The sequence below is a fragment of the Leuresthes tenuis genome, unplaced genomic scaffold, assembly GCF_036924035.1.
Source record: "Leuresthes tenuis unplaced genomic scaffold, fLeuTen1.0.hap1 SCAF_14, whole genome shotgun sequence".
Classification (NCBI taxonomy): Eukaryota; Metazoa; Chordata; class Actinopteri; order Atheriniformes; family Atherinopsidae; genus Leuresthes; species Leuresthes tenuis.
The window spans coordinates 24,904,539-24,918,454 of NW_027325368.1; the positions used below are offsets into that span (position 1 = coordinate 24,904,539).

Genomic DNA, 13,916 nt, shown 5'->3' on the forward strand with positions numbered 1-13,916 from the left:
GGTATCCTCACTTTCTGAAAGTCTTTCTAGTGTGCAGGGAGGAATGGCAACATTACTTAACATTAATGGTCAAAGTTTTACCTTATCAACATTTTATGGAATGTGTTGCAGGCCTGAAATGCGAAAATAGATGTTTATTAAGTAACTGAATGAAGTTGATGAGACAAAACGTGAAATATCTTGTGTTTATAATATCTTGTGTCAATAATTAAATGGAAGTCAAAGTAAAAGTAGGAATTACTGATTTGGGTTGTCTGTATGTTTACACCATGGCTTTTAGGGCTGAGCAACAAAGGAACCAAGCACTTCAAAATGCAGAGAAACTCAAAGAAGCCTTCAATGATTATAAGGCCATAATTTCAATGAACCTTAAAAAGGTAAAGAACTCATAAGAACTTTTTGTAAAAAATTTTGTACTTGCATCTTAATGATAATTATATTTTGTACATGGTGTTTCTAAGATGATCGAGAATGAGAACAAACTGAAAGAGAGTCTAATTGAGTGTGACAGAGAGAAAGAAGAGTTGAAAATTAAGTTCTCTGTGCTGGAGAGAGAGAAGGCAGAACTGCTCCAGACAGTCAGGTACTTATCATAATGATTGTTTCATCTTTTTGCATTTTTGCGCAGGTTTCATGTTTCTTTGGAAAGTATAAATATACTGGGATTTACCTATTTTTATTATAAAATTTGCCTACTTGACCACGTATTAGATTAAATGCATTTGTCCTTATCTATTTTTCAGCCAGCTACAGAATGAGGTGAGGCAGGCCAAGGCTACAGCTGCTGACCTCCAAGCTCTAGCTGAAGAGACTGGACAAAAAGCCTCACATCTGGAGCGGCAGCTTGTGGAGCGAGGTGAAGAGTGCAGGGAGATGGCCTCCCTGCATAGGGGCCTGGAGGAGCTGCGGACTCTGACCCACCATCAGGAGCAGAGGGTGACCCAGAGCCACAGAGAGGCTCAAGAGAGTCAGTCAGAGCTGGCCAGCCTGGAGGCCATACTGGATCTGTTGCACTTACGAGAGGTGGAGGCATACACACATACTCTCGATCACGTTGTCATTTATGTTCTCCATGTCATGGAATTCTGTTCAGTTTCACTCAGTGTTTATATTGAATAACTTGTTTTATGCAATTTCATACCTTAAAGGGTAAGTTTGTGTTTTTTTAAACCTGGAACTTATTTCTGGCATAAAATATGTTCATCTACACACCGATAACAGCTTGGTGAGTAGTCTCTATCTGCTTCTGCATCCTGCTTTCCAGGAGCTCCTCATCCGTATACGCTGGCTCAAAACGGTAAGGATGTCCATCGTACTCAAAGTCGTCGCCCACGTCGTCAAAATCTGCTAAATATTCTGCCATGTTGCACAAAACTAGCAGAAGCAAACTACGTGTGAAGATAGCTGACCGTCACAGAGCACAGAGTAAATAAGCAGTGCTGCAGCGCCACGCGTCGATGACGTCATCCCACAAGACGTGCCCCCAATAGCCTCCAACAACACGGGAGCTCTAAACTAACAGTGCAATAGTACGAGTTCATTCATTAATTCGTTTTAAAGTATTGGTGAAAAAAAGACAGATAATGCCTTATTTAGAGGCTGTATTGTCTATGCCCTGTTCACACCCGTTATATGGATTGGTGAAACTGACAGTGATCTAAATAGTGTCCAAAGGACGTAGACTTTCACCAAACTGTTATCGGTGAGTAGATGAACGTATTTTATGCCAGAAATAAGGTCCAGGTTTAAAAAAAACGAACTTCTCCTTTAAGGGTGCTGTGCATCAGCTCTGTTCCAGTCCTTGCATGTTGCCCCCAGTGGACCATTCAGGAACTGCATCAAGAACTGCACATCTGCTGAAACTAAAACCAGGTAGGCTGAAAAACCAGATGCACCATTACACAATGTGTTATCTATTCCGCTGAGCACAAATGAAAGCTTTGGTCAATTTTTTCTAAACGTTTTGAAGATAATATCTCTATCTCTAATATTTCTAGCTCTATTTCCCGTGAAAGACCACCACTTCACTGTGTTAACATGCTCATTTAGTATTTTTCTATGTTTTAAGACGTATTAGGCAAACAAGCAGTCACCAGAAAGCACACTTTGTGAAGTAAGGCCTAACTTTTCACAGCTTGCTTTCAGGAGCAAGGTTCTCTAAAATCTGCAGACAGTAATACATCAGTTGATCTGTACAGATGTAGTGAAGTGCAATACTCATATCTATGTGTACTAGTTTTAATTTGTCTTAGTTCCAGTTTCAGCTGCTGTTCTACTGTTTTGTTTATCTTCTTGTGTGTGTGAATTTGTTCTTCTGCACTGTTAAACTGTGTTAAACTCTGTGCTCAGGAGTGTTTTGTTCCAGCTGTGTTGTTGGTTAAAAGAAACACAAAAGCAGAATGGGCCAGTCCAGACACACGGGCAGCGTGACAACTCATCATGTGATTGTAAAAGCACTGAATGCCGACTTCTTCGGTCCAAACCAGTGTTGGATTTGCCAAATGAACCCACCCTGTGTTCTAGAACCTCCTGATTTACAAACAAGAACAGAGTTGTTGTTTTTTTTCTTGCTTGAAAAATTACAACTTCCTTGGAGTTGTCTGGCATTATGTCTGCCACTGGGAAACAAACAGGCTTTATTTTAGCTGTAGAAGAAGTATAGGGAGGATGCAGGCAAAGAGAGGGATAGGTTGGGCTAATTTAATTATCATATTAAAAGGTTCATGAATACTAAATGACACGGGTGAGTAACATTGGACGACATAAAGGGATTATGTTCATGGTGAAAAAAAATCCTTAAATATGTAATTTTAACAAAAAGAAATTAGTTTTTAATTTTTTGTTAATCCCGAGGAAAGGATTTAAATCTTTTATACTCCCTAATATTCAATATTTTATTCGTAGGATTTAGAAAAAAAATGACAGGCCTTTATTTCAGTAAAGATTAGAGACTCATTCTGTATATTTGTATGTTAGGTTTCTTTGTCAAATAGCTAAACAAAATTGGGATCTTCACTAAGAATAACTTTGTATTTTAAAAGCAATTTAGTAACTACGTAACAATGGTGAAAAATGTCAGTGTCAATTTTATTTATAAAGAACTTTTAAAACAGGAGTCGTTTTAAACTGCTGTACAAAAAAATAAACTAAGAACAATAAAACCATATCTCACTAAACACAGTACAACAATCAATGTAGTTAAAAAAAACAGATTGGAAGTAGTTAAAAAAAAAAAAAAAAAAAAGCTGCATTCCATAAATAAACCACAATGGAACACAAGGATAAACTCAAGGTGTAATGATATGAGCTGGCATTGGAGGGGCATTTAGGGACATCAATACATATCCTTGATGTATGCTATTTGTTGTCAAAGCACTTCAGATCTTTTCTCTCCCTGTTTTGCATTCCTTGCAGCTGAAGGCTACCAGCAGTTGCTGCGAGTGCTGCAGTTGGTAGAAGGTGAGCGAATGAAACAGAGCAGCCTGAGCGAGCATCTGCAGGAGAATTTGAGCAGAGCCCAGGAGGAAATCTTCTCCCTGCAGAGCTCCATGGCCCAGAGAACATCCCACTACCTGAACCTCCACACAGAATTAATTAACAAAGTCAGCCAAGCTACCGACACAGAGAAAGAGGTGATGTCTTTCCTCATCTCCTCTCTCATCCTCTCTTCACTTTTTTTAAAAGATTTTTGTAGATATTGCATTTGATGTTAAAATGTAACATTTATGCTGCGCACTCCTCAGCTGCTTTAATGTTTGGATGAAACTAACTGAATGAAGATCAACAATGCAAAAAAAATTAGTCTGTCACTTTTTTCTGTTTCACCTCAGTTAAAGAGAAAAACTGCACGGGTTGCAGCACTGGAGATGCAGCTTCAAGAGAAAACCTCAGCTTATAGTCTTGCTGCGCTGAAGAACACTGAGCTGGAAAATCAGCTTGAGGTACAACACAACATTTAGTAGTTTTAATTAAAAAAAATTTATAACTTCATCAAATCTCTGCCAGAGACTCAGAAGTAAGTTCTAGCCTTTCTCCTTTTTCTAATTGCAGGAGAAGATTAGCACTCTTCAGCATTGTCAATCGCTGATGACCAGAAAGCAACGAGAGTACCAGCAGTCTTTGGAAAGGTGTAAGCAATCTCAGTCACAACAATTGACGGAACAACAACACCGAATACAAATGGTAATTTGCAATGAAAATCTGCTGTGCCCCATTTTATTTTAAGTGAAAAACAGTAATGGTATCATGGATATAAGTTCATCTGCAAGATGAATATTTTGCTGCCAAAAGCTGTTCAAGAATATCAGAAATTTCTGTTGAAAGCTAGTAAAGCAACACCACCAGACCTGACCCGTTTTTAAATCAGCTAAGCTGTTTTTTACACTTGAACACCAGAGATGTTGGGAAATGTGTGGACAATTTAATAAAATTTCTCACAGTTGCTGGTCACACAAGCACAGCAGGAGGCTTTCTGCTGGAGATTTGCCCTCCCTGTTGGAAATGGAAGGAAAAGGTGCAAGGGAACAGTTATCTACAGCATGCATAATGCAGAAATTGCACTGTGGAATTTTGTTTTCTTTACAACACATTGAGAATAGCAGATGAAGCTCCTAATTGTGTTGATGTGAGCATTATATGTGTGTAGACATATCCACAATTTAGAGAAGTGAGCGGAAAACAGTGCACAGATCAGCTGAAGGGAGCAAGACAAAATTCTCGAAAATATTTGCTGACATTGTTCACCCTCTGATGAAAAGACTTTATTAGGGAGGAGGGTGGAAAATCTCCACAAGGAGTCCAGAGTGTAATGTTGCGTACATTCGCCTTCTCACATGCCACCACTCTGGAACATTGCGAGAGCATTTCAAGATTCAAGTGTATGTGTGTGAAAGAGGCTCTTTTGATATTACCTTGAGTACTAGTGTTTCTTCTGCAGCTGCAGCTGTCAGTGGAAGAGGCTCAGTCTCGGGTGTTGGAGATGGAGCAGGAGTTGAGTTCTCTGCACAGGGAGCGGGATGAGGCTCGGAGAGCAGCTCTTCTGCTGCAGACTTCTTTAGACCAGCTCACACAGGTCAGGAAACTCCTAATGCAACACACATGCAGTACAAAGAAAACTATTGCTAGTTATTTTTCTTTTCTTTTCCTTCTAATTTTAGGAGAAGCAGGATGAAGTTAGACAAACCCAGGAGTTGCTACAGAGTTTCAAAGAGCAGGCATGTCAGTCTGCCACTAAGGTTCGTACAAAAAGCTGAAAATCACAATTACATTTAACAGTATAGACACATATAGTTCAAGTCATGAACTCCAACTCAGTTACTACAAATAAAATTAATTGAGATGTGTTTTCCAACATCCACGACTTGTTCTGTGTTTACACATCAGATGTGTGAGCTACAGTCATCTATGTCAGCATGTAGAGAAGAGTTGAACTCCCACCTGCGGCAGATGGAAGAATCAGTAAAGAACTACGAGGCTGAGCTGCAGAATAAAAATGACAAGGTGCAGTGTTACCCACACTGAGGAAATCTTTCACTGTCTGTCCTCACCTCTGTCCTCAGTACAAATTCCACTTCTCGGGCTTGTCCTCCTCATTCCTCTTTTTAGGTGTCCTCTCTGCAGGAGAAGCTCCACAGCGCCAGCATGGTTTGTCAGAGTTATGGTGAGCAGAACCTACAGTTGCAGCTGTCTCTGCAGCAGCAGCAGAGCATGGTGACTGAGAGCGCCGCTCGGGTTTCTGAGCTGGAGAAGAGCCAGAGTCTACTGCAAAGACAGGTAGGTCAGAGACTTGAGTTGGAAATGTTCACCATGAGTACTTTGAAATGAGTTGTTTTTGTATTTTTTATCCAGCAGTGTTACCAACAGTAACGCATTTCATAAATAGAGTATTTTAACTGGATTGTCATTCAGAGCTTTTAATAAATTTGATTAATTGTTAAGCAGGTAAACTGCTAAATAGCTTTGAACTTCCATCCATCCATTTTCTATACCGTCAATCCGTCGGCCGGGTAGCAGGAGCTTTGAACTTTTTCGATTTAATTTCAAATGCAAATGTAAACATTAGTTCTAGTTTATTTTCCCATTCCGCACAAACTGATGGATATTGTTTCTATCAGGAGAATTTTTTTTCCCGAAATGTCTTGCTTTATTTAAAAACTCTTTTCACATTTTTAACTTAACCCTTTTCAATGCAGGGGCTTTGTCTCATAAGAATCATTACACAACAAATTTATTTTCTCATGGTGCGACTGAATACTTGTCTGTTTTTCAGCTGTGTATCACACTCTGCCATATTCTAATAACCTAGTTATTACTGCCTACCTGTTTCTAAGTCGGACGTCATATCTGTTCTGAACTTTTTAAAATGCTGTATGTGTCTCAGGCTCAAATTATTTCACAGAGTAGTAGGTTGCATTAATGCTCAATAGTAATAGTCATGTATGTTATTCATTGTGATTAGTTTTTCATACTTTTATAATATTTCTTTTTCTTTATTTCAGTTAACTTTAAAATGGTCTTATATGTATTGGCCCTTTTTAAGTAGTGCAAGTTAGTCGCTATGCTATGTTAAACTGCTCAGTTCTTATAATAGTAATTCAAAGATTTGCCAAAGCACTATTTGCCAAATATATCCTTCTGCAACCAGACTAAAGTTTCTGTGAACTCTAATTAATAGCATGTGGTTTGATTATTTGTCTTGAACCCTATATACTTCCACCAAAAGGATGATGCGGTTAGTTTATTTGTTTATTAACAGGATAACTTGTGTTATGCCTAGACTAGAATTGCTTTTTGTTCTCCAGAAGGGACAGATCTTATTGTGATTAAAATTTCATCTCGATCTGCATCCAGCCTGTCTGTATTCAGTTGGTAAATGTCATCCAAAGTTCTCTGCCTTTCTTTGATGCATCCTCTGCAAGCCACTTGGCAACACACAGCTATCCCAGCTCTGCCTTAATCAATTTAATGTCTATTGGTGCCATTCCAAGCTTTCCAAGCCAAAATAAATATTTGATTGACATTCAAGTTTTCTGTAAGCATTTTTTTTTAAAGTGACACATAATTTTAATGTTCTTATTTTGGCCCGTAGGCTAGTAACCAGACCAAGTTTGCCCTGACAGAATGCAGAATGCTGAGCCAGTCACAGCTATTTTTATACACTGCTCATTTTGTTCTTCTCAACAAAGAGACAGCTGTCAAGTCTATTCTGCCCCTTTCCACAGAGGATGTGAGAATTTTGCTGATAGCTAATATAGGCAAAGCTGCAACACCTGGAATCATCCCTGGCTGCATACTAAAACGTTTGCGTGTGAATTAGCTGTTATTACTGACATCTTTAACATGTCACTGACACAGGAGAGTGTTCCTAAGACTACCATCATCCTGATAACTAGAGAGTCTGCAGGATTCCATCTAAATGACTATCTTCCTTTAATATAACATTTTTTCCCTTCATGCTACCAAAATTATAAATTCGCTGATATCTCACATTTTATGTATCAAATTAAGATGGTCAAGAAAGAAATTAGTTAACAGAATATATACTGCACTAAATTTCTAAGGTGAAAAGGAATCTTACTACTTCTCGTGGAAAAAAGAAAAAAAAAGCTTCTTCATCAAAGCTTTCTAAGACTTAAAAAAAAAACAGAAGCTCATCAAGAGCTGAAAACTAGAACGATAAATCTGGAACGGCTCAGTTTGTTGTTTTACATGTGGGAGCAGCTGACTGATATTTTTCAAAGCCCAAGTAACGACTGGAATAAGACCAGGACTCTCAAGTTTTGAATGAAGGCAAGAGTGAGAATTATGCCTCACGGAGCACACCCAGAATTTTTTATATTTGATAAAACCCAAAATCCAGATGAGTTGAACAAAATTGAGAGAAATGAGGAGGATATGTTCCAGATCATCATCGGAAATGTTTGATCATTTGCGGATAGAATGAACAAAGCTTTGATAAGAATATGACGAAGGTATATGGGGAAGGCAATGTTTTTTCTTTTTTTTTTCTCCAAGACATTAACACTTCTCTATTCAGCTACATGGGCTGACAAAGGCTGCAGACAGACAGGTGAAATTGAAGAAGTGATTGTGGTGCTTTTTAACAACGGTTGATGGACTCCAGAACTTGAAGGAGTGTGTCTGCACACCAGATGGTGAACTATTGTCCACTGAGAGAATTCCCCTGTTCTACCTACTGACGCGTTTGTGTGGTATCATCGGCCAAGTTATTTTTAACACCCCAATCCATTCATGGTTATCACTGAAGATTTCTATGACACGTCTCTGTTACACTTCAACTTTCTAAATGTTTGTCATCTTATTTTTATTTTGTTATATATAGTTATCTATTTATAACAACAGTATACACTGTCAGGAAGTTGTTATTTCACAAAACGAAAGTGAGCTTCTTCCTCGCTTGTTGTCCCTTTGTTGCAGATTAGAAACATGGATAAGATTATTTTAACTGTATTTTTTTTAATTCATGAGGAAGGCAGGAGAGGATGCTAATGTCTTATGTTTGCAGGTGTCCAGTCTAGAGAAGCAGCTGGAACGAACTCAGGCTTCTCTACAGGTTGAAGTAAGGAGCAGAAAGCAAGACGCCCAGATGACCGACAAAAACCTGCAAGAGATGAACCAACAGAACACACAGCTCTCCAAGTCTGTGAGGTTGGAACTCTCGTACACACATGCACTAGTCTTCGAACAACAGAAACAAATGCTTGAAAACTCTTCAACCAAACTTAATTTTATGTTTTATTGTATTCCAGCAGAAATGTTTGAAATATTCAATTTGCTGTAAAATATTTTGCACTTATATCATTATTTGTATGTTTCAATATGCTGTTGCAGAGAGTTAATACAGATTGTATGGAGTTTTGATGTTTTCTGAAAGTGTATTATTCTATTTAATCTGCAACAAGTAGATAAAGTAATAGACATTAAAAATGGGAAATAAAAGGCATCAGTAACACTGTCTCATGATCACATCCTAATTTATCTGAAGACGTGCAGAAGTCCTGCCCTGTCATTCCAGATGTGTTTGAAAATTAAATTAAACAATACTTTATTTATCTCAAAGGGAAATGAAGATCTTTCTTGGTCACATTTATCTGGATACAAACCTGATGCATTTGAAATAATCTCATTCTGCAGGGCTGTTTGCTGTGTTTCATTTTATGATTTCATGAAAGCTGTTTGGGTGTTTAAACAGATTTCTTTGTCAGAATTAAAACTCTGCACTTTTGTTTAAACATACTCCTCCATACTTTTTTATTGTATGTTTAGTCAATACATATCTCTTTTTGGTGCTGCAGCCATCTCTCATCAGAGATACAATTGTGTCGAGCTGAGCTGGTTACTAAAGAGGCAGAGTTGGAGCTTCTGAAGGGAGATGTTGCCAACAAGACTTCTTGCATCTGTGGCCTGGAGGAGAGCCTGCAGCACACAAAGATCCAACTTAACAGCAAGAGTAACATGGGTAACTAATTCAGAGTCACTTCTGCGTTTCTGAACACACATTGTACAGAATTAGCTCTTAAGCTGTGGGTGAGGTATTTATAACTACCAAGACTACAACAACTACATCTCCATGTTCTCTGTCATTCAGGCTTTGTCTTTTATCTAATCATTCTTTCACCTCAACTTTCTATAGTCGAGGATCTTGAGGAGAAGCTCCATCAGTCCGAGGCAGATCACCTCAGCTGTGTCCACAGAGTCCAAATCCTGGAGGGGCAGTTGGCCGACACTCTGATGCAACTACAGGAGCTGGAAGACATTCTGCAGAGAACCCAAACCACATCTGTTGAACGGCAAGCCCAAGTGGACAAACTTTCTGTCCAGCTTAGGTGAGGATTTATAAAATATTATTTTGCATACAGGCATAAATGGGAGCTCTTGTGGTGTGTTGCTCAGCTTGTCTTTAAAACAACATCTTTATTGTGTATATATATATATCCCAGACACACAGGGATGGACACTGATAATCTTTCAGGGTCCTACTTAAACTTTTAGACTTTCTTGTAATTGTGTGCATCTCCTTACAATGTTATTGCTAATCTTCATTCTCAGATTAAAAAAATAACTTCTTGGCATTTATGCTGAGAATTTTCATTAGTGAGAAATTTAGGATGTTATGTTTTCTGTTTCTATAAAAGACAAAGAAAAACTGCACATTACAAATATTGTTAAACACAGTATGCATTTATTGTACATCAATCACTCCATTCATGAATGAACAGCAGAGATAGTTTATGTATCAGTTTGTTAAACATTTCACACTCCATCACTCTTTAAATCTTAAGTCTGAATTAATTCTATAAAGAGGATAAGCAGATTTCATGATTTAAAGCAGCTGTCATGATACATGCCACTGTCCTAATCTCCTCTATACATGAGCAAGACACTGAAAAAAGCTAATGTCCCCCCAGAGTCATGTTCTCTCTCATACCAGAGATCCAGTCACCATATTTGGCCCGTGCCAAGAATAATTTTTAGTAAATGTAATTTGCCATTTGGAAGATCCCGGTTTGATTGCTTAAATCACTGATTGTGTCTTACAATCTCCTGGAAAATTTCTGTGTGTGACTACAGTGAGACTCAGAGGAAGTTGGAGAAGAGGACTTATGAGGTCTTAGACATGGACAGTGCACTGGAAGAAAGGCAGGGGGAGCTCCAACAGAGAGCAAAGCTGGTACATCACAAAAACACACTATCATGCTCTATGTACATTTTATTTTATTTGCTCCAGGTTTTTTTGCTGACGTGTCATCTAATTTTATATTTTCTTGGGCTTTGGGTGGTCCTCAGCTCAGCCAGTTGGATGTGGCCATCAGGGAGCACAAGCAGGAGATTGAGAGGAAAGTGGAGTCTCTGCAGCAGAGCCTGGAGGCCAGCGAAAGAGAGCTGAGAGACGCACAGAAGGAGCTAATGGAGAGAAACACAAAGGTCAGGACTCAAGCAATTTTTTTCATGTGTTACAGCCTTTATAGATATCTGTTAAAGGTTTTTGCTTTTTACTCAGAGTTGCTCACTGAGAGTTTTAGGAAAGAGCCACAAGTCCATATCTGATTACTCAGAGAAAGCAAAATGAAAAGAACTAATGGAGTGAAGCGGTACTTAGAGCCCACAGAATTACAACTAAAAAGGTAACATGAAAATTAATTTTACATTAAAAAAAAACAAAAACAAGGTTGTATAAATAGCAATATATAAAAAATCTTATTGAAATGATAATTTAGTCAAAAACAATTTATTATATATTGACGTGAATCAAATTTTTAAAAAATTATTCCATATTTTAGATGTCTTTAAACTTATCTCACACACTCTATTCATTCATGAAATAAAGTAGAATGTTGACTTGTTTTTAGTTAGATAAGAATCATGTTTCATGTGGGTAATATACAACACAACATTTACATCTTATCCAACAATGGCTGTGAAATCAGTTTTATTCAGAGCCTAACAAACTTAAGAAGATTTACGCCTGACACACAGATCTCCCTTTCTCGGCCAGTTAGGTGCTGCTTTGTGTGACTGTAGCACTGCTTTGATGTGAAATGCTAATCAAATGTTACTTCTTTTCTATCATATGTCTTTCTAGATATGTTTTGGTGTAAGTTACAGAGTTATAGGGATCTCAGCCAAAGAGATGTCTGTCTTATTTTGAATATACTGGGACTCGGATGTAAAAAACACAAAGCACACATTTTAAACATGATATGATATGATGATAAAGACTGATATGGGTATGTCCAGATATCACATTCTGGTTAAACAAAGAAGTCAGCAAACTTTTTGTAACAATTGTAACATTGGGCAAAAGGAAGCATGTTTCCTCATGACCCAAGGGTCTTGTTCGTGGCTGGATCTAAACATTATGGTGTCATGTTTGGCGAGGATTCTCCCTTTTATCCATGATTTTCCACACAACATTCAAATGTTAAATGACTGGATATATACCAAGAGAGGCTGGCTCTGGGTGTTTAAAATAATCCCACTTTTTGGGGGATAACATCATCTATGGCAGTGGTTCCCAACCTGGGCTCCAAGTTTCTCAAGATTTGTGCATGATTTTCTCTTCTGAGAATTTGTACAAAATCATAACACAGTGACTGGATTATCAAAAGTCTGTGTGAGGAAGAAGCACGTCAAACACTGCGCTTACACCCAGAAAGATCTTAGAACCAGGAAGTCTGCTTCTGCTGTTTTATTTCAAAATCTGTCCGTCTAACACCTTTTTGTGGGCTTTTGTTTTTTTTGTGTGTGTGCTTTAGAATATAACTGCTGTGAAAATAATCTGAGATTTACGTTATTGCTCTAAATCACATCTTCTTTATGATGACCTCTTCTGTCTCAGTTGTCTGCTGTAGTCTGCAAAAAAGGAAATGCGCTTCAGCTGTCTTAACACAAAAGCTGTCCATGTCACACATATTCTCATCAAACATGGCCATGTTTTTTTGGTGTTTTCATTTGTGCCTTAAGCCTAGTTTATGCTTCTCCGTAACGGTAACAGTGTCGACGGGACACCGTCATTGAGAATTCGAAGTTCTGCAACAAGGGAACGCATTGCTCTGCAATTCTCCATGCCGTGAGGGGGGTGTGGCTGTGTGGTTTCAGGGGTTATAGCCGAATCCTTGCTTTTCCTTCCGGTCACAGTTAACAACAGTAAACAATGGCAACCGAGGTGGAGCAGCTGTATTTGCAGTTGGAGCTCATCAATATTGAAGAACAAATGCTTATATTGCAGATGTTGAAGCACAGGCTACAGAGAAGACGTTTGCGGAGGTGGTCTGTACGACCACTAAACTGGTCGAGGCTGAACGGGTGAATTTACAACACTGTCACAGTCAAAGTCAAATTTATTTGTATTGCATGTTTCATGTTCAAACCAATTCAAAGTGCTTTACATAAAATAAAAGCATTGCAGCGGGGAGCGGAAGAAGCATTAAAAATATGTAAAAGAATATAAAGAGAAAGAAATAAATGATTAAAATGAATAAAAACAGGCAACAATCTAGAAAAGTTAAAAGATACCGTGCAGATTTCATGCATAGACACATGAGAAAATAAATGTTTTTAACCTCGATTTAAAAATGTCTTGTACATTTGGTGACAGTTTAATCTCCACTGGTAGTTTGTCCCACTTGTTTGCAGCATAACAGATAAATGCTGCTTCTCCGTGTTTAGTCTGGACTCTGGACTGGACTAGCTGACCTGAGTCCTTGGATCTAAAAGCTCTGCTAGGTTTATATTCTCTGAACATATCACAGATGTATTTTGGGCCTAAACCGTTCTGGGATTTGTAAACCATCAGTAGGCTTTTAAAATCTATTCTGTTACTGACTGGAAGCCTGTGTAAAGATTTTAAAACTGGTGTGATGTGTTCAGATCTCTTAGTCCTGGTTAAAACTCCGGCAGCAGTCTTCTGGATGAGCTGCAGTTGTTTAATGCTCTTTTTGGGAAGTCCAGTTAAAAGACCATTACAGTAATCGAGTCTACTGGAGCTGAATGCAAGTTTCTCCTGGTCTTTTTGGGAGAGAAAACCTTTCATTCTGTTGATGTTTCTGAGATGGTAAAAAGCTGCCTTGGTGACAGCTTTGATGTGGCTGCTGAAAGTCACATCTGAGTCTATCAACACTCCAAGGTTACGAACTTGTTCAGTGATTGTAAGGGCCCGAGTCTCAAGATATTTACCAATGCTGACCCTCTTCTCTTTGCTGTCAAACAGAATCTAATTTTTGTCTTCATTTAATTGTAGAAAATTCTCTCTCATCCAGGTGTTTATTTCCTCCAGACACTGACACAGTACATCTGCTGGGCTGCAGTCATCTGGTGACAGAGACACATAAAGTTGTCTATCGTCTGCATAACTGTGATAATTGATGTTAAAGTTCCTAAGGGTCAGATATCTAAGG

The 13,916-nt window shown here is 38.4% G+C and overlaps 1 protein-coding gene across 3 annotated transcripts in view; it reads left to right on the forward strand.

Annotated features, from left to right (window-relative positions):
- The window catches only part of ccdc18 (coiled-coil domain containing 18), a 28,786-nt gene that overhangs the window by 2,817 nt on the left and 12,053 nt on the right, over positions 1 to 13,916 (forward strand). For all 3 annotated transcript variants that reach the window (XM_072363845.1, XM_072363847.1, XM_072363846.1), the window contains exons 7-22: positions 281 to 377; positions 462 to 583; positions 744 to 1,023; positions 1,773 to 1,872; positions 3,415 to 3,632; positions 3,831 to 3,941; positions 4,051 to 4,182; positions 4,937 to 5,071; positions 5,157 to 5,234; positions 5,383 to 5,499; positions 5,605 to 5,772; positions 8,525 to 8,667; positions 9,315 to 9,478; positions 9,653 to 9,845; positions 10,591 to 10,690; positions 10,807 to 10,944. In XM_072363845.1, the coding sequence (XP_072219946.1) occupies positions 281 to 377; positions 462 to 583; positions 744 to 1,023; positions 1,773 to 1,872; positions 3,415 to 3,632; positions 3,831 to 3,941; positions 4,051 to 4,182; positions 4,937 to 5,071; positions 5,157 to 5,234; positions 5,383 to 5,499; positions 5,605 to 5,772; positions 8,525 to 8,667; positions 9,315 to 9,478; positions 9,653 to 9,845; positions 10,591 to 10,690; positions 10,807 to 10,944 (2,296 nt within the window). The remainder of the gene's footprint in view (positions 1 to 280; positions 378 to 461; positions 584 to 743; positions 1,024 to 1,772; positions 1,873 to 3,414; positions 3,633 to 3,830; positions 3,942 to 4,050; positions 4,183 to 4,936; positions 5,072 to 5,156; positions 5,235 to 5,382; positions 5,500 to 5,604; positions 5,773 to 8,524; positions 8,668 to 9,314; positions 9,479 to 9,652; positions 9,846 to 10,590; positions 10,691 to 10,806; positions 10,945 to 13,916) is intronic.